Source organism: Schistocerca cancellata, chromosome 4 (assembly GCF_023864275.1).
Source record: "Schistocerca cancellata isolate TAMUIC-IGC-003103 chromosome 4, iqSchCanc2.1, whole genome shotgun sequence".
Lineage (NCBI taxonomy): Eukaryota > Metazoa > Arthropoda > Insecta > Orthoptera > Acrididae > Schistocerca > Schistocerca cancellata.
The window spans coordinates 549,873,757-549,897,766 of NC_064629.1; the positions used below are offsets into that span (position 1 = coordinate 549,873,757).

Below are 24,010 nucleotides of genomic sequence, written 5' to 3' on the forward strand. Positions count from 1 at the left end.
TAGTATTTATCATTTCTGGAAGGTTCTTGTAATCTTGTGTTTATAATGCTTCTATATTCTGGAGTATTCTACATAAATACCAGCATTCTGAAATATCCAGTGTTTGTATAAATAGCTGCTCTCTCCGTCCCAGAATTCAGTTTTGTTCTGGCTGTAGAATGGCGTTTGTAATAAACATACTTTCAGTGCTATAAACTGTATTTAACTGATGACCCTGCTTTTCGATTTGGATTTGAGTACGGTTACGATGTGATAATATGCTTCTCTTATTAATGTTTTCAGATTTGGAAGTAGCACATCACAGTTGATGGAATCATACACATTTTTAAAATCTACAAACATAGATAGAGTTTGCCTCCTTCTTGGCATACATTATGTTATTAATATCATCAGATTTGGAAGTAACATATCACAGGTTATGGAGTCATATGTATTTTTAAAATCTACAAACGTAGATGCATATGGCCTTCCTCAAAGCACATATTTTCTTATAAATATTTTCACACTTTTTGAGATTTTACATCACTTCATGACAAATGCAGTGTAGATCTTTTCTTTCTCTGGCAAGCACAGAATTAACAGTAATAAAGGGTAATCAACTGAACCCAACTCAAGTATTCCATGTTTGCTGCAAATATACCCCACAACAAGTGACTAAATAATTTATTGTGCTTCAAACTATCTGATTGTCATTTACAATGGTGCAGTCACTAGGCAAGGGATTTCATATGACTGCAACATGTAACTGTTGGGTGTCAATTTTTTATTGCTATATTACAGTGAGTTGCTCATTAACTTGGACGAACTCTAAACATTATATTGTGTATTATCTGTTAGAAAACTTGGAACGGTTGTTCATTCTTCTTTGAATTAGTTTGTGTAGTATGTTGCAGTGTCTGTTGTGTCAGTCTGCTGAATAAGTGGGTATGATCAGTATTGGCACTGTCACCACATGTTTGTGAGACCAAGGACTTTCGACGCAGCTCTCTGGCAAAAACAGATACCAGCTCTAAAAACATAATCTATTATCAGCAGTAATCTGTACCCCATTTCAGACCTGGAAGAAGTTTGGTCTTTGGCCAGAAGTTCAATGACACATTTTGTTCCCTAGTAGAGCAGTCTCATTTTTTTCCCCTTGAAATGAAACTATATGGTTCCAGAGACCTTTTTAAGTCTCAGACATCTGTGATGTATATATGCAAACTAAAGTGATGAATGGAAATTTATATCAAGGTCAGGGTTTGAATCAGGGTCTCCTGCTCACTAAGCAGATGCACTAACCACTACACCACTCTGGCACAGTAGCTTTGCACAACTGCATGGACTGCCCTTCATTCCTCAAACCAAATTCCCATTCACACCCCAGATCACTTTTTTCTTGGATCACAATTACAAACAGATTTTACTCACTCAGTTGTCCAGTTCTCTTAAGTACTGACAGCAAAATTTTGTTTTCAGGTTAAAAATAAATAAAAACTGTGAGTCTGTGACTAGTTTCTACCACGAGGTTCATAAACCTGTGCCTTCACGACATATCATTTACACTCTGAGTCCATCAAGTGTCTCTCTCTCTCTCTCTCTCTCTCTCTCTCTCTCTCTCTCTCTCACACACACACACACACACACACACACACACACACACACACACACACCCACACACACATGATGCTATTAGTACCACTTATAAAAGCAGAATATAGTTTCAAAAGAAGCAACTTCAGTTATTAAAAAAAGAAGTTCACAAAAAGGAGAATATGTATGTGATGCTAAAAATGAAATTCCATACATAAATATTATTAATATACTTAATACACTTCAATAACTTTGTAACTTTTGACTGATTATTTACACCTACTTTAAACTCTACTTCCCATGCTTTCCACTGACCAGATTAAAGTTAACGTGATAACACAATTAATTTTGGTTTTGTTCAATTTTTAGACAAAACAGATCTAAAAATATTGTACATATTTACTTTATTCAAGTTTTACATTACATTGTTACTACAGAGTTCTGCCTATTGTCTAATAAAACATACAAAATACTGATTTTGGTACCAGACACTGCTAGCATGAGGATTCTTAAATAGTGTAACTACATGCCTGAAGGCTTAAGTTATAAAAGTTTCTTCAAATGTTCAAGAAAATGTGTAACTTAATAATTTTAGTGTTTAAATATTTAAGTGTTTTCCTGCGGTTCTGTGGGCGTTTTTGGACCTTTTGGCCTCACAAGTTCATATTTTTCACTGGTGTAGCCTGGTGTTAGAAGGGCTTTCATAATGCGGAAAGGTTCCACTTTTCTCGAAATCACTAAATGCCGTTGCTCCTGCTTGCCATAGCTCTTTGACTTCAGGTCAAATTTGGCAGCAAGGCTAAAAAAGAAAGGACAGATCACTTCATTATCACATCACATACATGTAAGAACTTGAGACAACCATACTATCTATGACTGCCTAAAATGTCTCAAGAATTAACAGAGGCACATGTGGCACTATAAGAAGACTAGCAACTACAATTAAACTATTATATACAACATATGCTGTATTTTCCACACATGGCAAAGTTACAAGGGTGTTATAGAGTAGGATATTTGCCATTCACAGCAATACTCTACCAACAGAACCACATGAGCTCATGCATTACTTCTAATTAAAATTAAACTAGTTGAAACAGAGAAAACATCCTAATACACTTTCCTTCTCATCCCGTGCAGTAAGTCTCCCCTGACCCAGGGTTCTGGGTGACTTTCCCGAAATCTACCCCTTTTCCTAGACCTCTCCAGTCCTTTTTCTTCATTCCTCTTCCTTCCCCTTCAACCCTTCTGCGTGAAGAAGGCACCACTGTCTCTGAAAGCTTGCCTAATTACTACCTTCTTTTAAGAGAGTGTTCTGCGGCTGCTTGGTGAGTAAATTTTTTTATGTATCCAATTAAATTGTTATACACTCTTTGAATTGTGCAGTGAAAATTATTTCAAATTTCAAAACTAATAGAAAAAAGACTTCATGTTAGAAGTCAATGCCGTTAGCATATGTAAACTGATGCAGTAAATGTGTATTATATCTTAAATAAGAAAGATTATTTAATAGGAAACAGTATTTCCCTAAGCACTGATGAGGCTTTATTAACTCCAGACACCACACAAGCTTTTCGAGCAGAAAAAATAGTTGCCAGTAAGGAATACTTTTAAGTTTTCCAGATTTCCAATTTCCTATCTTCAGTGTGCCACAAAACTTCCGTACTCAAAATCCTTGGATGCAAAGTCCATATGGAAATCATCCTAGTATTATGAATAATTATTTTTTAATCACAATTTATTCACTGCCAAGAATTTAATTCATTTCACCTTCGACCAGAAACTTGCATTGTGTCCAATAATGGAACAAAATACCCCTTGCCATGCACTGCACAGAGGCTTGCACAATATGTTATGTACATGCAGATTTAAATAGATTGTAAGCTGTTTTTATCACACTGTATGTCTATTGTTTCAATCTGGGGTGCACTGTTAAAGCAAATTTGCTCTGATAATATGTATTAGTCAGCAAGATGAACTGGTGACTAGGCTGTAGTGAGAACTAAGTTGGTCACATGACTAGGCACAGTCAAGTTCCAATTCAAAGCAGTGTACATAGTTACTTCACAGTGCAAGTGTGGAAAGTGATCACAAAAAGCAATCACGAAAATACATTTGCGGGAAGCCATGATAACTTTCTGTTAATGCCATTAATTTTAATGACAATGAGAATGAAAAAGGTGTGATACATGATAGAAGATGTTAGTAAGCAACTATTAAATAAACCAATGGTGTGCAAATTACAGGAGGAGGGACATGATACCGACCGGAGCAGAAATCAAATATCTTCTCAGAACAGAACAAGTAAAATGTATATAGTAAATGTATTATTAGACAGCAATTTCTCTGACATAATGAAAAGTACACAGAAAAGGACTTAAAGGCTAGCAAAGAAAGTGAGAGAGAAAAGTGTTGCATCTATGGAATTTGATTTTAAAAGGTGCCTGAATGAACGAATTAATGTGTGTTGATGAAAGAATACATTTTTTATTAAAAAATGAAGCAACAGAATTAGAGTGGCCAGTGTTTTCTATATTTTTGATACACGCTACACTGTGAATAAATGTTGCAATGAGGCAGAGTCCACCAAGTGTTGTCAAACAAAAGTCCCAGGTAATGTTTGATTGATGTATAAGTACAGTTTTGCTTCATGGTCACTTTTCCTCTATGATGGTAAGAGGAAATCTTTGGCCTATCAAGGATAAATGATCAGAAAAAGGTTAAAAATACACGGAGGCGGAAAATGCCAAACTTCTGGCATTAATTAAGGAGCATCAATCTTCCTCTCTTTATTCTACTGACAAAATTTTGCAACAAAATAGTTCCCTACCTATTGCCGCAATACTATCTAGACCTAAATCACACCCAACTAGTGTGGAATCCATAGTCGTAATACGCTGAGACTCTTGCGCTCATAAACACCCCCCCCCCCGCCCCCCCAAAAAAAAAAAAAAAAAAAAAGAAAAGCTAATAATGCTTTTGGTGCTAATAAATAATTGTTGTCTGTCATCTTGCCTATTGTAAACCTTTTGATGTAACACTACGTTGGTGCGTGTGCATCAATATTTCTGCATTTATACTCAAGTGGATTTTCAGTTGCTCTCACAAGGCCAAGTGGGCCTCTTTCCAGACCTTTAAATTTGAAGTGGTTACCAGGAATCAAACTAAAGACCTCAGCATTAGTAGCCTGAAACACTAACCACAGTGTCAGTTTGCTTTGGCTGTTGTGGCATTAGCTTTTACTGTAGTGACGTTCGAAGACCTGAAACGCCATGGATCCCAGCAAAAAAAGTGTGCGATTACTATTGAAGGACAGATACTTTGACAGATGAGCAAACTAAAAATGTAATAAAATTGGTCAGCAAAGATTCTAACAAATATCATTATCACCCACGACTGAGACAGCATATGACAAATCAACAGACACCCCTATGGAAAACAGTGACACCACCAGAGAAGTTAGTTTCAAGGCCAATGCCAGTGAAGTGCCATGAGCAGCAAAGGTAAGACATACCTTATGTCCTGTTATTGTTCTTGTTCTAAATGGGCATCTCATTCAGTGCTGTGTAAAGACGTGTAGCATGTGACAGCATCCCACTTGCATGAGTACTGGAATCTATGCTGTGTAAGTATGAGGGTTCTGTCACCATAGCCAGACAACCAGTTTTTACTGAAACCCCTAATTGTTTAAAGTGAATTCTAATACATTTCTGGATGGATAATGCGTGTGGCTCAGTGGATAAATTTGTTCGAACTTGAAAGTTGTTAATATCGGATTTCTTTTCCTGTTAGATGATCCGACATCCAGCTCCTGCAATGTTTTGTATGTATAAGGTGCTCTGAGGCCCCGAATGTCAGTAATATTTATTATTTAAATTTTACAAACAGACCGCCTTTTCATCCATTGCTTTTTTGCAGAGACTACAACACTCAACTGCTTCACACTGGAATAGGCCATATTGTTGGCAGCAAACTTGCCATGCCAATCGAATCACATTACAGGATCGTGTGACTTGTGCAACTGAGGACTCTCGAAGTGGTTGCCGAAAAACTTCTCTCTCTTCTGTTCCGAGCCGCCACTAAACTGCTTTAGTTTCTTTATCTTGGCAATCTCCCTTGTCCTTCAAGGTGGGTCTGGAGCTATTGGAGTTACCTTCTCTCACCCCCCGACAATCATTAGCATATAATCCCCACGACTAGATAATCCAATATAGTTTCTTTTTCTAAATTTGAGTACTGTATATTAATTATAAGCCCATGCCACTTTCCAATCCTGACTACACCACCATGTAGAGTGCAAAAACTGTCATCAGAATCGGGATGCCGGATTCATCTTGTTTTCGGCTTTGAGATGATGCGTACAAATTACTAAGACACGAGCAGATGTGTGAAATCATTATGCGGGGAAGTCTGGCTCTGTGCTGTGACACAACAACTGATCACTTAGCGTAATCAGGATCACTTAGCGCAATCAGTTAGGACTGCCTGACGCAGTGTAGCCAGAGCTGCCACCACTGCTACCACTGCTACAGCTGTGCAGGGTCGTCCCACTTCTCTCACCTCCTCTGACACTTTCGCACGAGGTCATGTCATGGGTACGATGACCCTGCACCATCCCGATGTCAGATGCTGCTACCATGTTACTACCGTGCCATTTGTCGATAAACAAATGAAAGTCATGAGCTTTGCTTTTAGAAAGAAGATGGCACCAAAGCTGAAACCGCCAGTGATGTTGCCAAAAGCTGCTGCTGAAGACTTTGTTTGATGTCTGTAGTTTAAAGGGATGCCCACAACCAGGTCACAGGGCCACCTGGAGATGGATCCAGAAATGCAGTTCCGAGTGGAGAATGAAGATCTGCAAATGCACCTTTAATGAGGCATTAGTAAATGGAAGCTGCAAAGCAGCACTGTACCCACAGCCAGCCTCGCTTGTACATTTTTGGGGTTCCCACAGGCAGTTCTGTTCCAGCCAGTAACTGATGTTGCTATGGGTTTGCTGTTTTTCACCTTTACAGGTAAACCAGGCATAAATGTCTACATTTTCATACAAAATTTAATGATGTATGGAAACACTCTGCAAGGGGTCATGAAATGTTGGCAGGGGTCACATACGTGAAGTTGCAAGCAGAGGCTCGTGCTTTTGTAAATTCCGGGGAAGGGCTAACAAACTATCAAGGCATTTGATTTCCTTTCAAAAGGGCTAATTGATAGATATAGAAATAAACATAGTGTTAACTGCTGTAAGGAAAAAATTTACATCCTATGCCAAAATTTCAGACAGGATTTAGAGCGCTTTGCTGGAGAAATCAGAGTTGTGTTGTGGTGTACTTGTGTACTAGGGGAATGAGGAACTTCTCAGGAAAGTACGTTGTGAAGATGTATTTGTCCATGGGACAGACCCAGAGTTAAGTGCCATACACAATTGTGCTTTGCCAAATACATTAAGGGAGGCCATACAACTTATGTTTCTATGCAAGAAGGCAAGGCAATTGGTCCAATCTTTCACTAGGGTTAATCCCACTAGATATGCATTCACTGCTGAAGTGTTCTGCATTTGTTGTAAATGCTCAGGTCACAAGGTTCCTGAGTGTTTGGCACTGGCATGTGCCTATTGTAGAAAGAGCGGACACAAAGGAGAAATTGTCCATCTCTACAGCATCACTTGGCAAACAAAATATGTTGGTGAGGTGCTCGAAGGAATGCGAATATGGAAAATGTAAATGGGAGCAGTTCTGTACTGTCCCTTGAATCCAGTAAGGCAGGTTGGACTCACTCAGGTGCAAACACAATTTTGTAAGGTAAAATCGAAGACAGACAGTCTACCTTTATCACTCATTCAGGTGCACAAGTAAGTGTTTTGTTCATTAAATCTACAAACGGCCAAGAACTAAAACTACCGCATTGTACACCGAGTTGAATGAGAAAAAAGGTAATTCACTCAACAGGCTCACAAAATGTGGAACTGGAAATAAGACGAAAGGAAGTACCAGTTCATATTCAATGTGTGTTAGAATTTTGATACCATTCTAGGCAACAATTTCCTGTGTCATTTTCAGGCATAGTTAATTTTTTTCAAAAACACCACCTCCAATTTGGGGGGGGGGGGGTTGGAGTCCACGATTCTGGCTGGGTCCCTGTTATATGAATGCAAGGGAGTCCGGAAAGAACAGCCACATTCCAACAACACACTAACCCACATACCATTGCACAGTACCGGAAAAATCATTTGGATAGATTTGATGAAAGATTCTTTAAGCAGAGATATTTTCTTATTGGATCCACTAACAAGAAATGAAGTTTTAGACAGTAAACAGACACATGTGAAGTGCAGTTTATTTGGGATAAGTGTGACTGAAAAAGGTACGTTTTTGCTCATGAGCATAGAAATTTTGAAGCATAAATGCGAAAATTCCCTGGGGTAACATACTTGCCAAAGTGCATGAAGTAAATACTGATGAGATGAACAGCATACCAAGAAAATGAGCAGCCTGAAAGAACAGTTTACATAAATTCCATCTCAGTTACTCATCTATACAAGCAGAAACTGAAAAGAAACTTGGAACACCTGTGTCAGCTAGATCAGGATGTACTGTACCCTGTTCTAAACAATTTTACGAGTTTGTTGAAGAAAAGAAACAACTTCCAGCACCCTCTTTAACATACCATGAGATTCCTACGGGTGATGCTAAGTTTATAGCCAAGAAACCATATCGCTTACCCTGTTGCTTGAAGCGCATAGTGCAGACAAATAAGGCAGATTTACTGGAAGCTAGAGTAATTCAACCTTCTTTCAGTACGTAAGGGTCACTGGTCACGGTAATCCCCAAGAAAACCAATAATGGAGAAAAGCCTTACCTAATTTGTTTAGACATGAGAGCAGTCAACATGATTGCAAAACTGCATACTTATCTCCTTCCAAGGATTGATGACACATTGGATCACCCTGGCAAATGCAAATTCTTCACTGTCTTTTATATGTGCTCTGGTTACTATCAAATTCCTATGGCAATGGAATATCGGGAAAATAAAGCTTTTTCTGTGTCCTCCGGGCATTACGAATACCTATGGATGCCTTTTGGCCTCGGATATGCCCCTGCTACATTTAGTGTTTTGCTGATTTACTTTTATGAGGTTTACAGTTAGCCATATGCCTAGTATACCTGGATAACATAACTGTCTTTCCAAGCACCATGAGAGAGCATGCAGAATGACTAAGAAACATACTAACTAGTGTTAGTGATGCTAATCTAAAAACGAAATTAGAAAAGTTCAGTTTCATGTCATCAGGAGTACATTATTTAGGCCACATAATTTTAGCAGATGGTGTGAGGCCAGACCCGCGATTAATGGACGCAGTGGAAATTAGAGGATTGGTTACAAAATTACTAAAGAAGGGAATTTTTTTTTTTGCCTGGACAGTGAACAGCAAGAGTGCTATGTTCAAACTGAAAGAAATTCTTACAAATTCACCTAACTTGGTTCACCTGGATAATGTGATATCTTTTATCTTGTCAGCCGATGCTAGCAACATCGCTGTCAGCTACGTTTTGAGTCAAATACAAGACGGTAAAGAAAAACCAATCCATTATGCATCACATCTGCTGTATCAAGCTGTGCAAACCTACATCACCACAGGAAAGGAACTTCTGCCACTTGTTTTCGGCACCCATTACTTTCAGTATTACCTATGTGGTTATCAGTTCAGAGTAACTACTGATCATACGACTTTAGAATGCCTTTTGAATTCAAAAAATGCCAGTAGCAGACTTGTTAGATGGTCCTTGAAATGCAGTGAATATGACTACACAGTCAAACATATGCTGGACAAGTTAAACCAGTATGCAGATGCCACGAGTAGGAAAGTTAAGATCCTGCAAGTAGATGACATACTTATCACAAGAATATGGTGCTGAGTGTAAAAAATTGGGTACCTTGCTCAATTTTGTTACGAAAGATGACAATTTAGATAAGACAACACCTCTTGAGAATGGACAGTAGTTGCAAAGGCTATCCGCAAGCACATACTGCAACTCTGCCATGATAGCACATAGGCATGCCACAATGGAAAAAGCACTACACAAGCATGCATGACAGGCCATTACTGATGGCTGCAACAAATGAAAGATTTAGATGATTATATTTAAAATTGTTCCTCTCTGGCTAAGAGAGCACAAGGGTGTAGACCAAATAAACCTCTTCAAACTTTGGCTGTAGCAGCAGGACCTTTTGAAATTGTAGCACTCGATACTGTGGGACTGTTTCCCCATAACAGCCCACAATAATAGATACGTTTGATCGAACACTGACCATTTCTTTCACTATCTTGTTACGATACTGACTGAAGACGTGACTGCAGAGACAGTTGCAAAAGCATTCGTCACTCATTTGTTACTACTACAGTGACACAAAAAAATAATCACAACACCAAGGAGTCGTGTGATGTAAATGGAAGACGGTAGGCGTGTGTCTACATCTAAAAGATTACGTATATTTAAATTTCACATCAATCGCATTAGAGTGGCGCCAATAGTGCCACTACGATAATTCAACTCAGGTCTGCTTTAAGTACACACTATAACGGTCTCGAGCATTAGTTACCTTCGAGACCGGACGTGGTGAGTTGACGTTAATCGAGATTGTCTTTAAGGCTACAAAGATGTCATTATCAACATTGCACCGAGTCTGAACGAGGTCGTCTAATAGCGCTACAAGATGCCGGATGTTCCTTTTGCGATGTTGCAGAAAGACTGCGCAGGAATGTAGCCACTGAACACGAGTGCTGGCAGCGGTGGTCACAAGAAGACCGGAATCCAGATGGTCACATCACACTACCAAGAGGGAAGACCGTAGTGTTCAGCATTTGGCTCAGGCGCACAATACTGCATCTGCAGCAGCAATCTGAGCAGCAGTCGACACCACCGTGACACAAAAATCTCTTACAAATTGATTACTTCGAAGGCAGCTCCGAGCCAGACGACTTCTAGCACGCATTAAACTGACCTCAAAACACTGCTCGTTCTGCCTCGGTGCCAGTGATAGCCGCGTGTTGGTTAGGAAGAGGCCAGTTGAGGGCCTACAACCAGCCTGTCTGCAAGCTAGACACACTGGACCTACACCTGGAGTTAAGGTCTGGGGTGCGATTCCGTACGACAGCAGGAACACTCTCGTGGTTATCCCGTGCACCCTGACTGCAAAATTGCACGTCAATCTGGTGATTCGACCTGTCGTGCTGTCATTCGTGACCGACATTTCAGGGGGTATTTCCCAACAGCATACGCTTGCCCACATACTGCTGTTGTAATCCAACATGTTCTACAGAGTGTCAACATATTGCCTCGGCCTGCTCGATCGACAGATCTGCCTCTAATCGAGCACAAATGGGATGATTCCAGTGTCATCCACAAACGGCATTAACCGTCCCTGTTTGACTGTCCAAGTGCAACAGACATGAAGTCCATTTTACAAACTGACATCTGGCACCTTTACAACACAATGCACGCACGTTTACATGCTGGTATTCAACAGTGGCAGTTACACTGGTTGTTACAGTAATAGATTTTACATTTGCGATGGCTTATCTCACACTTACATTAACCTCTGATCTTGCCATGTTAATCACTTATACGTGTTATCTAGACAAAGGCCCTTATAAAAGATCAAGGGGCACACTTTATGGCCAACATTATGGTACAGATATATCAAGTACCTAAATTAAAAATATGGAGAACTATGTCATTTCACCCTAAGAGTAATGATAGGGCTGAACGTGTTGATTAAACAGTGGTGATAGGTCAAAATGTTGTTGTATTATGTGCTCAGCTCACATTGAGATTGGGATAATCTATTACCATGCAATTTTGTCATGCAATGTAAGGGTGTATGAGACAATAGGACTGAGTCTCTATGAGGTTGTTTCTAGTCACAAACTGCATTACCCTTTCAAGACCGAGAAGTCGCTTTCTGGGATAAATTCCACGAAAGTGAAAAACCTGTGCAAAAGATTTAAACTGATTTGGTAGGGATTTCATCAGAATAATGCAGCTGTGACACAGACAACAGCTCCGTAATCATAAGAATGGTAGGATGGCACTATACTGAGTAGGAAATTACATAATGTTACAACAAACCACAAAGAAACCGTGCAGAACTAAGAAATTTAAGTTTCCATGGGATGGACCGTTCTGGATATTGCATTTCACATCACCTGTCAATGTCGAATTACAGCTCTCAGACCAGAACATTGTAATTAATTTTGATCACTTAACATAGTATAAAGAAAAATGGTTCAAATGGCTCCGAGCACTATGGGACTTAACATCTGAGGTCATCAGTCCCCTAGAAATTAGAACTTCTTAAACCTAACTAACCTAAGGACATCACACACATCCATGACCGAGGCAGGATTCAAACTTGCGACCGTAGCGGCCGTAGTATAAAGATAGTGATATAGTATCTTCCACAGTGGAATCAGAAAAACTCTGAAGGAACTGTTCAGAACAGAAGCAAATGTTGAGTAAACTGTTACACAGATGTTGCTGTAATTTACTTCTATTCCTGCATATAATTTATGGTCCAGGGATTGAGACTGAATCTTAAGTCTCGAGTTGGAAATAATGTCAGTATTTTCTATGTCACTCTTTTGCTTAGCCATACTGATGATTCTGCTGTGAGCTTTTGCCTCGCTGGTCATGATTAAGTAGAAACTTTGCGTAAGTGTAGCATATATATTGTCGTGAAGTTACCTCTGTGCCTTACAGGGTTTTCTAGCATGTTAATTTGGTATTACCACTGCCTGGACAGAACTTCTCCCCCACTGGATTGCTTGCTATGGGCCAAAAATCTGTCCATTGTCAACATCTACCCTTTGTCAAACAACATTAGTCACACAGTCGTTTCTCCTCTGCGCACAACTCTGTGTTCTAATGTGGTTCTCTATGGTCGTAATGTGGTTCCACAAGACTAGCAGGCCCCTGTACCACAAATGCATCACTCTTTTGTATTTGTTTGTTGCACACTCCCCATTATCCCAAAAATTAAAGTGTGCCCTTTTCAGCCTAGTTACCCTCTTTTGCTTATTCCTCTATATTTTATTATGTGCCTCTACTACAGAGTGATTTCATAATATGTTTGCATTATTTTGCTATTTAGAGGCATTGTCACTGCATGGTATTCACCATTATCTGGTGTGGCAAAGTTATGTTCAAAGTTTACAAAATTTGAAAACTTTTGCAACAAGGACGCACATCACAAGCCACTAATGTGGAGAAGGTAGCTGCTGTGTTTTGAAGGAATATGTAGGAAAAAGATCCCACTCTCCATAGGACTGAACCACCTATTGTTCAACCACCACTGAATTCAACACTGTTCCACGTGACTCATGCTTACAGCCACTCTGGCTGATCATGTGTCTGGGCAGGTTCCAGTGGATTGTACCGACATAAAGAGCAAAAGTTAATGACAACTTTTATTTTTCTATTGCCCTAAACAGCAATTCCTCAATGTCACTCTTCTTTAATTAAAAGTATTATTTTGTATTTGTCTTATGAATTGCTTACTTTGTGACTGTTTCAAACTTCTATTATTGTGATTATCTGTTCATTTGATATTTTATTGTCATGAGCTATTTTTACAATATTTCTATTCATTGTGACTGAACTTAATTACCTTACTGTTGTGATACATAAATTTAGGTTAAGGGAATCACCCTTCAGGTGTTTACTGTTAATGATTCATTATTTGTTTATAAGATGAATTAATGCAATGAGAAGTGTAATATTCTGCAGTTGTTATTTTATACTTTTTTTTTAGTTACATCTGTTTAATTTCATACATCATTCTGGTTGATACTCAAAAAGATTCAATCAAGCAGTTGACTTGGTACCTTCTCCACATTAACATATTTTCAATTTGGCAACTTTTCTTTTATCAGTTAAGTAATTACAGTGGTACTTCAAGTACTTAATCAGTGGGGCTAACTAACTTAAAATTTTATTTACAGTGCTGCTCCCTGACTACACATAAAACAAAATGTTCCGTTTCAAAATTCTGTTCTGTAATTTTGATCTGCCTTATCATCAGGTTGGCAACTGAATGGTGCCTTCCTGGTGATTACCTAGTCACCATAAGGACACTGGACACCGTGTCTCCATGTCGTCTTAAAAACTGACTGCAGTCTGATGAGGAGGCCTTTCAATGTCACACAGCCCACATTCTATTACAAATCACATCAAGTCCATTATCTCCTCCAATAATGCTAGAAATCAATCATTTGCCTCTTTCTTAAATCTTGAAAAATGACCTGTAAACTTATGTTGCTTATTTTCACGTTATCTTCTCATCCTTGTTGTGCAAGTGTTTCAGTTGTTTGTACTCCTTAAAACTCTCTCTGAAGCCAGCTCTGGTTGCCTTTCTAACACTGCCACCATCATAGTTCTGTGCCAACAACTGTAGTCACCATATTGTCACGTAACAATTATACTCACACTCCAAGATTTGAATTGTTAAATTAAATTAAAATAGTGAACTGTTAAATAAAATTAAAATTGTTAAATGAAACTAAAATACTGAACTGTTAATTGAAATTAATATATTGGTATCCCTAGATTTAAGCCTGATTGCGATTGTTGAATTCAGGGAGAGGGGAATAGATGTACATGATGCTCCCAGGCTCCGATTGCAAGTAACATTTATCATTTAAGCTTCACAAAGAGGCTGCCTTTCTGTTTATCACTTTTCCACTGATACAATAAAAATCGATTAGTTCATGCCAGAACAGGTCAAATCATCATCAGCAAAGTCTCTCTGTCAATCAAATCACATCACAGGATCAGTTGACTTATGAGACTAAGGGCTCTAGAAGCCATGGCATCTGTTCCAAGCCGCCATCTAGAGTAGATACTAAATGGTTTACTTTCTTTACTGTGGCAATTTCCCTTCCCCTCCAAGATGGATCTGGAGCTACTGGAGTTATCTTCCCTTATGCCAATTGCAACCCTTATAGGCAAATAAACTGATACAGTTTCTTGTTAAAAACGTGAGTTCCGTATATTAACTACAAGCCCACATCATAGGCAATCCTGACTACACCCCCTGGAGGGGTGTAACTGTATATGCTGAAATATAAATTGCCTTTGATTCATTTCCTTGTCCAAACGGTAGGTCCCACAATAACCAGTTATGTCAATCAGTTCACAAGCTGGAAAAGGGAAAGGCATAATGACAATAAGGCACTGCACAATAGTTAATCATTGTGAAGTTCAAAGCAACCTTCTACCTGAGGGTTGCTTTATTTAATCTGTACATATCGTTCTGACTGCTCAGGTTTATCAATATTTCTTGCATGTCTCACAATACTGTGCAGGAAAACAGTATGTAGCGGCAGAGAAACTTACACCTTGTTTGCATTTACATTAGCTGTTCTTGAAAAAAGAAAAGCAACATTGTGTGAACTTCTTTATACCTACCCGTGTGTGTGTGTGTGTGTGTGTGTGTGTGTGTGTGTGTGTGTGTGTGTGTGTTTTTTTATGTCAAGTTCTTCTGATATTGACCACAAAGCAGCCAGCTTCCTGGCATTGCTTTGTTCAAGATGTAATTGATATAGAATTGTCTTATGCTAATTTTCAATGGATGATTGATACACATATTCGAAAGCTGCAACACACTTGTCAGGCTGCCAGCTTTTCTTTTTTCAGTTTTTGTTTCACTCAACCACCAGTGTACCTGGGAAAACTATTCAACAAAAGCATTGATTTTGAGTGAAGAAGAGCTCTTGGCTACTTTTTCCATACTACTGAAACCCAGTCTAGGACCAGCTCATCTGTCATCCACCTGCCATCACAAGCTCTTACAATAAAACCAGCAGGGAAACTTTCTCCCTTTGGGACTGTTTTCTGATTAAAAACCACATACGGTGGCAATTTTATCCATCAGCCATAATGCTGAACATCACTGGCCACCGCTGTTTTTCAGCACCACATGTACACATTTGTATGCCACATTTCCCTACGTTATTTATTGTAGTGCCGTTTGGCATATCAAAGTAGACTGACATTTGGCTTGCATTTCCTATTTGAGAACGTAAATAAAAATTTTTTGTGCTGTAGTTGGGTCACATAAATGCTGAAAAAACATCAAATTGTTTTCTAAGCTTGAGGCAGTTTTTGTGCTATTGTAGTTCTGCAATGAATACACAGTTTATTTCATAACATAAGTTGTCCAACCCATTCATACAAAACGTTAAATTCCATTGGCAAAATGTTTCTCTCACGTGCTGTTTTGCAGCCTTCAATTTCAATTATTTCAGTTGTAATGGCATATGCACATTTCCTGTTTTGAACTAAAAAATCAAGCACGTCTTTTTCCAAATCTGCAGATTTGCACTTTTACCCTCAAAATGAACACTGAGTTTTCAAACTACTAAGAGTTTCTCTTCACTTGTACAGCAGTGAGGAAAGCTGATAACTTGAAGCTTAAATTTTGCTGAGTAACTTATGTTGCTTTCTCATCATCACTCACTGTCTCTTAAATTAGTCACTTTATCAAACCTCCAATACGCAAAACCTGTCCTACTGGTGATGAGTCATCTTTTCTTATGAGGTAGTTGAAGACAGGGAGGGAAGGGAGATGGACTCTTTTTCTACTTGAACCTCCTACTGAAACCTGTCCTGTTGCTGATGAGTCTCACTTAGTTATGTGAAAGCTAAAGATGGGGAGGGAGAGAGATGCAACTCACAAAGTACTGTCACTAAATTAGCTTTTCAGTTAAGCACTCTGGCAGGAACAAGGGAAGATAAGCTTTTTATCTCCCATCAGTAATGAAGTCACTGCTGGTGGAACACAAGCTCTGACTGAGGAAGGAAATAGGCCATTCAATCTCCCGCAACCCAGCGTGGGATTCATCTTAAGCAATTTACGAAAATAAGGTAAAAATCTAAATCTGGATGGTTGGATAGCGAGTTGAAACACTAGACTTCTGAATATGGCTCCAGTGGCTGACCACAGCACCACCATGCTCGGTCTCTGAAGGCAAGCAAATTTTTGCAGGCTTGTATCCTGTTTAAGCAGCATCGAGTATTTGACTGGTTTAGTTAATTCTATCATCTAAGTATGGAGCTCATGCACAAACTTCAATTATCGAAATAATCAGTGTGATATAAACTGCAAGGGTTAAAGAAATTTTAATTTTATATATATCTACGCACTGCAACAGGGGCACAAGCACTTATGATAACATTTTTTCTGCCACCAGCAGGATCAAAACTCACAGCAGAAATTGTATGTCTATAAATTACTGACATTATAAATATAATTGGAGAACAAACAAGATTCAAGTATAATAAATTCAAAAACTTACTTGTGAAGAACACTCCGTTCATCACTGGTAAACTCTGCCGTGAACACGAGATCTTGTTCAGAGTTACTCCTTGCATATGATTCGAGAAATACAAGTGCTTTATTTTCGAATGAGGTTCCCGGTTTCTCAGCACTTTCTTTCTTCCCTTCCTTAAATTGACTACCAAAGCCACTTCTGTTCATTTTGGCTGTCAAACTAAAAAAAAAAAAGGAAGCAATAAGTTATTCAATGACAACAGCTGCAGAATTTGGGAGTTAAGTAGATGTGATCCATATATCTTGAGATAAAATTGTTTCATTTCCATACATATTTCACAAATACATGTTCTCTGTTTATCACCACTGTAAGGAGATTAAAACAACAAGTATATATTCACATTAATGTGCAGGTGCTGGCCAAAAATGTGGAAACACCACGAGAAATGCATGCATAAATACTAATGCAGATGGTAAACAAGCCTGCAGGTTGTGCCGTTGTATCTGAACATGAATAGCACCTGTGCAATGTCCTCAATACGTTGCAAGTGTAAGTCATGGTCACAACAGTGTTCTATGTAACTTTGAGTTCATTATGTCGGAGATAAGTGAATTCAAACATGGGCAAATTGTTGGTGTTTACATGGTAGGTACTTCCATAAGCATGGTGATCAAAGCATTTGATGTTTCAAGAGGCATTATATCAAAAAATTTTACTGCATACAGGGAATGTGGAAAAACATCATTCACTAAATCACAGTGTGAACAGAAGTGTGTGTGTTAAGTGTTCATGACAGAAGGTCATTGAAGAGGCTAATGATGAAAAATAAAAGGAAGACACCTATAAAAGTCACTGCAGAACTGAATGTTGCACTCACAAACCCTGTCAGCACCAAAAAATATGAAGTGAGCACCATAAGTTGGGTATTGTAGGGTGAGCGAGAACTCCAAACCCACTCATCAGTGATGCAAATGCCCATAACATGGAAATGTGGGGATGAAGCTGTAAAACTTGGATTATGGAGCAAGGGGAAAAGTCAATTGGTCAGATGAATCTTGTTTCACACTGTTTTCTGGCTGAATTTATGTTCCAAGAGGGAAACAAGGAGGAGAGTTGTTGTTGATTTGGGTAGCCAAGTCATAATATTTCTGGGCCCCATGGCTACTCTGCAAAGTCGCATTACTGTCAATGATTATGTGACCATTTTGGCTGATCAGGTCCATCCCATGGTACAATGTTTGTTCTCCAATGGTGATGCCATGTTCCAAGATGACAGAGTCCCTGTTTACACAGCTCACATCGTCCAAGACTGGTTTTTTGAGCACAAGGATGAATTGTTACATCTCCCCTGGCCACCGGTCACCAGATCTTAATATTTTTAACCTTTGTGGTCTTCTTTGGAGAGAAGAATCTGTGATTGCTATCCACCATCATCATTACCTGAACTTGACATTATTTTGCAGGAAGAATGGTTTATGATTCCCTTGAAAGTCATACAGGACCTGCATTTATCCATTTCAAGATTATCGCAGGCTGTTTTGAATGTCAATGGGTTTCCTAAACATATTAGACATGTTAAAGTGCTATGTTCTGGATGTTTCCATATTTTGTCCAACCCCTGTATACTGCACATTATAAAATACTAGCGAATCCACCAATGCTTCACAATTGCTAAATATGTACTAATATCCTTCTCCCCCTTCTTTGTCCATCTCCTCCTCCTCCTCCTCCTCCTCCTCCTCCCCCCATTCTCTATCCAGCATCTCCCCCCCCCCCCCCCCCGGCCATCTCTTTCTCCTCCTCCCTATCTTTCTTCTTTCTCCACCTCCTCCCCTCCTCTCTATCCATGTCCTCCCTATGTCCATCCGCACCTCCCCAGCCATCTTTTCTTCCCCCTCTCTTTGACCTTAAACCACACACACACACACACACACACACACACACACACACACACACACACACACAAAAATGAGGTTTAAGGTCAAAGAAAGGGGGAAGAAGGGATGGCCGGGGGAGGTGTGGGTGATACTACACGTGACCCCCAAACCCCGCCCCCTTGGGTGGGGCAGGGGGCAACTTTTAAATCTTAAATGGAAACCCCTATTTTTTATTGCAGATTCGGATTCTCCATAAAAAAGTAATCAAGTTTTGTCTGAAACATATTTTAAACCATTGACAGATGGCGCTGAAATCGAGAAAAATTAAAACTGGGGAAGAACTCTGATTTATTTAGAATGATCCAAGGAAGACGCATCAAATCGATACAATATGTGCACCAATTCTTTCATTACGCCAAATTAAGCTTTTTTTTTTTTTTAACAAAATGCATCCTACCCGCCACAGTTTTTGATGGAGGAAGGTGGAATGATATTAAAATCTCGTTACGGAACTCTTCACAATTGCATTACTCACCCAACTGTGGCACTACCGTGACCAAATTGTGAACTACGGCTCAGTATAAAGGTCATTGCAATGTGATCAGACGTCGCTTCACTTTCAGATTGTGAACCGTAAACATGGCTTACTATCCTCGTACAGAGATTGTTGATTTGATGTTACGTTTAGGTGAATGCCATAACAATTACGCTGCACCTGCGCAATTGTATGTGGATAGTTTCCCAAACAGACGACATCCAAGTGAAAACATTATTCAAAATTGCACTCAATGAGCTCGAAATGGATACATGCACTGTTCACCTTGTCATCGCGACTACAGTGAAAATGACGCTTGTTCCCTTATCGTTCTCGCCTGTGTTCGACTGGATCCCAAAATGAGTAGTTGTGTGATTCAGAGACTAACTGGAATACCAAAAGCAACTGTTTTGAGGATTTTGAAGGCACATAAATATCATGCGTATCATATCACACTGACACAGGCATTAATGCCGAAAGATATGCAAATGCGCGTGCATTTCTGGCAATGGGCCTTGGAAATGGTAAGAGGTGAAATGATTTTTTTAGATACATTATGTTCACCGATGTAGCCACATTCAAAAACAATGGCGAATTAAATCGTCATGACTGTCATTATTGGTCCCCTGTCAATCCACACTGGCACAGACCCGTTGACAATCAACACAAATGGTTGTTAATGGTCTGATGTGAAATTTTAAACGGTTTCTTGATAGGACCATATTTTTTTGACGGAAATGTTACTGGGGAATCTTTCTTACAACTTCTCTGCGATGATTTGTTGGAGCGAATGGAAGATGCTGATTTAGAAACTAAGCAACAAATGTCATTCAAACAGGATGGAGCAGCTCCTCATTATGCTAAAAATGTGCAGAACGTTTTAAATTTACAGTACCCTGGTCAGTGGATAGGACGCAGCAGACCAATTCAGTGGCCTCCACGTTCACCAGACCTAACATCTCTTCATTTTTTCTTGTGGGGTTATTTAAAAAATATTGTTTATGAAAGACAGCCCACAACCTGAAACGATATGGAGCAATGCATTCAAAGAGCGTTTGCAGCCATACCACAGGATGTGCTGCTGAAAACTGTGGACAACTTTCGCAGATGATTGACTTTATGCATTGAAGCAAATAGGGATAATTTTGAACAATTTCTTCATGGCTAATTTCATTAATTAAGCACCCCAAATTGTGAGATGCACGGGGACTCACACTAATGAATCACCCCAACATGTGAGAGGCAAGGGGACTCACACTAAATTTTATTTTTTTCTCTATTTCAGCGCCACCTGTCAATGGTTAAAAAATTTTTTCAAACAACCTGGTCATACTGTGGACATTGCTACTCTCATAAAGAAATGTGGAAGGCATGCTAATTGTACAACAAGCTCCTTAATGTGTTGCCCTGCAAGTACACAAATGCATTAAACCTGATTGTGGACTTTCTGAATATGTATTGTAGATTGTACTGTGATAGTGATTGTTAATAGTTACAAATTTGCAGCCTGAGAGATAAATACAACAGATTCTTAAAAAACAGTATACTGCCTTTTGTCCTGCAATATCCTGTGAGTGTCTATATGTACTACCTACACTGCGTAAAAGAATTGAAAGGTCACTTTTTTGCAACTCCAGCATTTTCCCCCGTTGGTATGCAGAAGTTTGAAATTTGATTCAATGGTGCCTACAACCTTTCTCTGTAAGGATGCAAAAGCGATGTCACATTGGCACCAAATTTCACCATAATTCTGCCTAATGCCACCGTGCATGTGTCACACAATAGACTCCCCTTACCACAGCTCACCAATTCTCTTGATGCCTCTGTGATGGACGTCTGAACTGTGGCACCCAGCATTACAATCCCCAGCATTGAAATCAGGTAGTTTTCTTTTGTGTGGCTGATGAAAATATTTCAGACACATTCCCACTCAGAAGAGATACAAAAAGGCCTAAGGAGATGGCATAAAGGGTGTCAATGTAAGTACCTCTTCCCTTGGGGAGTATTCATTGAGACACACCATTGAGACACATTTTATCGTCTAAAATCGCAGTCTGCAGTACAATGCGCAACAGAACGACATTCTTGACAACCTTTGACAGTGCTGACACCCCTCAGATGATTCAATCCTTCTTTAAGGACATTGTGGGATTGTAACCCAAATTAATTTGATATGATCCATTTTGAATGTAGCATGACCACAAATTTTGCTCTGGTGTACAGTGTGAAACCACTAGGGACTGTTCAGAACTATTCAATGAAAACTAAACATGATCTGAAGCAGCAAGAGTGTTTGTGCTTTTTGTGCCCTCCTGTGGAATCATAATGGGGATCCTCAGTGCCACCCTTGACTGATACCTATGCACATGCATGCACGCAACCCCTTCAACATCATTCAAATTCTGCATGCCTGCAAAGAGGCACCGGAGCAGCAGTGTAGTTCCACTCAAATGAATGGTGTCGAAGGGGATGCCTGTGCCGAGTCACCCAGGAATCAGTCAAAGGCTGTCTATTTACAGATACATTTTTAAAGTGCTCAATACAGGTATGCAGGTGACACAGAATGTGTTGCCCCCACCCCATAATCACACCACAGGAGGACTGTAAAATCATAAACATCCTTTGTTGAACCAGATCATGTTCAAATTTCGTCAAATGGTTTTGAACAATCCCTAGTGGTTTCACACTCAGGATAAAGGGGAAATTCTTTAACTACTCCATAATTAATGCCCATGCACCAACAGAAGAATCCGAAGAAGAAGAGAAAGAAGTATTCTATGAATCTTTGGAAGAAGTATATGATGAGTACCCAGGCCATGATATTAAAATAATAGCTGGAGACCTAAACGCTCAGGTGGGGAAAGAACAGATTTATAGACCAATAATTGGCCCCCACAGCAAACACGCAACAAGTAATGATAACGGAACAAGGCTTATACTGTTCACAGCATCTAGAAATATGGTAATAGGATCAACACTGTTCCCACAGAAAGAAATTCACAAGGGAACATGGAACTCACCGGATGGAAACACAGTAAATCAGATTGACCATGTGTTGATAGATCTGAGACAGAAATCGGGTCTATTGGACGTGAGGGGTCTCAGAGGCCCAAACATAGATACAGATCATTTTCTGGTATGGGCACAGGAGAAGGCAAGGATATCTAATGCAGCGAAAGGAGACCGACCCAGGGCACAGAAATATAATATAACAACTTTAGAATCAGTGGAAGTAAGAAAACAGTATCAGGAAAAGATAACTCGGATTTTGGAAAACACTGGAGAATATAACAATATTGAAGATCAGTGGGAAGTGATAAAAACGATGGTGGAGACAGTGGCAAGAGAGATACTTGGAATTGGGACAAGACAAGTAAGACCATCATGGTTTGGTACTGAATGCAAAATAGTAACTGAAGAAAAGAACAAAGCATATAGAAGGATACTGTGATCACACTGTACGAGGAGGATAGTAGAAGAATACAAAGAAAAACAGAGGATTGAAAAGAGGACCCACCAAAGAAAAAAGAGAGAATGGATGAAAGCAAGTGTCAAAGAAATGGAGCTCAAGAGAAGCAAAAATGAAATAAGAAAATTCTATAGAGAGGTGAATGCGGCACGGAAGCCTTTTGGTAGTACAACAAGCTTAATAAAAGATGAGACAGGGAATATAATAAGTGAAGGGAAGGGAATATGCGAAAGATGGCGCAGGTATTTTGATAGTCTCCTCAACCCTAGAATAACTATACCAGAGAACCCAACAGACACTAATGGGGAAGAGGACCCAGACAACAACACTACCCCACCGAATATAGAAGAAGCGAAAACTGCCATGAAGAAATTGAAAAACAACAAGGCGGCAGGGACAGATGGTATTCCAGCAGAACAGTTTAAGCAAGGAGGCAGAGAGTTGGAACAAAGCCTTCTGAAAATGGTCACCAGAATATGGGAAGAGGAGAAAATGCCCCAACAATGGAAAGAGGGTATCATATGTTCCACATATAAGAAAGGAGATAAGATGGAGTGTGGCAATTACAGAGGGATCACACTACTTAATTTGGGATATAAAATACTCTCTAATATACTATTCGACAGAATACTCCCAATCATACAGAGGGAGATGGGGCCGTACCAATATCCTTCCTGGGAAGTCAACCATAGATCAAATATTCACCTTAAGACAAATCCTGGAAAAAACAAATGAATATGGAGTTGGCACGCATCAACTCTTTATAGATTTCAAAGCAGCTTATGATAGCATAAATAGAGAGTAGTTATATCAAGCTCTAGATGAACTGGGAATCTCGAGAAAGTTGGTAAGGCTGGTGAGAATGACAATGAGCGAAACACAAGGTAGTGTAAGAATAGGAGGAATGATGTCCAACACATTGAGTATTAAAAATGGAGTGTGACAAGGGGATGCATTGGCATTCCTTCTCTTTAATGCCACCCTGGAGAAAGTGACGAGAAACGCAAACCTTCTAAACAGAGGAACGATCTTCTGTAAATCCGTGCAGATACTGGCCTACGCAGATGACATAGATATAATAGCAAGAACCCAAAAAGCAATGGAAGAGACATTTACAGCTCTTGAACAGGCCAGTAGGAACACGGGGTTAATCATTAATGAACAAAAAACAAAATATATGGCAGCTGGAAAAGCACATAGAGAAAATATGCCAAATGAAATAACAATGG

The 24,010-nt window shown here is 39.4% G+C and overlaps 1 protein-coding gene across 2 annotated transcripts in view; it reads right to left on the reverse strand.

Annotated features, from left to right (window-relative positions):
• Positions 1-1,959: 1,959 nt before the first annotated feature.
• The window catches only part of LOC126183884 (uncharacterized), a 184,736-nt gene continuing 162,685 nt past the window's right edge, over positions 1,960-24,010 (reverse strand). For both annotated transcript variants that reach the window (XM_049926188.1, XM_049926189.1), the window contains 2 exons: positions 16,925-17,119; positions 1,960-2,371 (listed from right to left, as the gene is read on the reverse strand). In XM_049926188.1, coding sequence (XP_049782145.1) covers positions 2,179-2,371; positions 16,925-17,119 — 388 coding nt within the window. In that variant the 3' untranslated portion in view covers positions 1,960-2,178. The remainder of the gene's footprint in view (positions 2,372-16,924; positions 17,120-24,010) is intronic.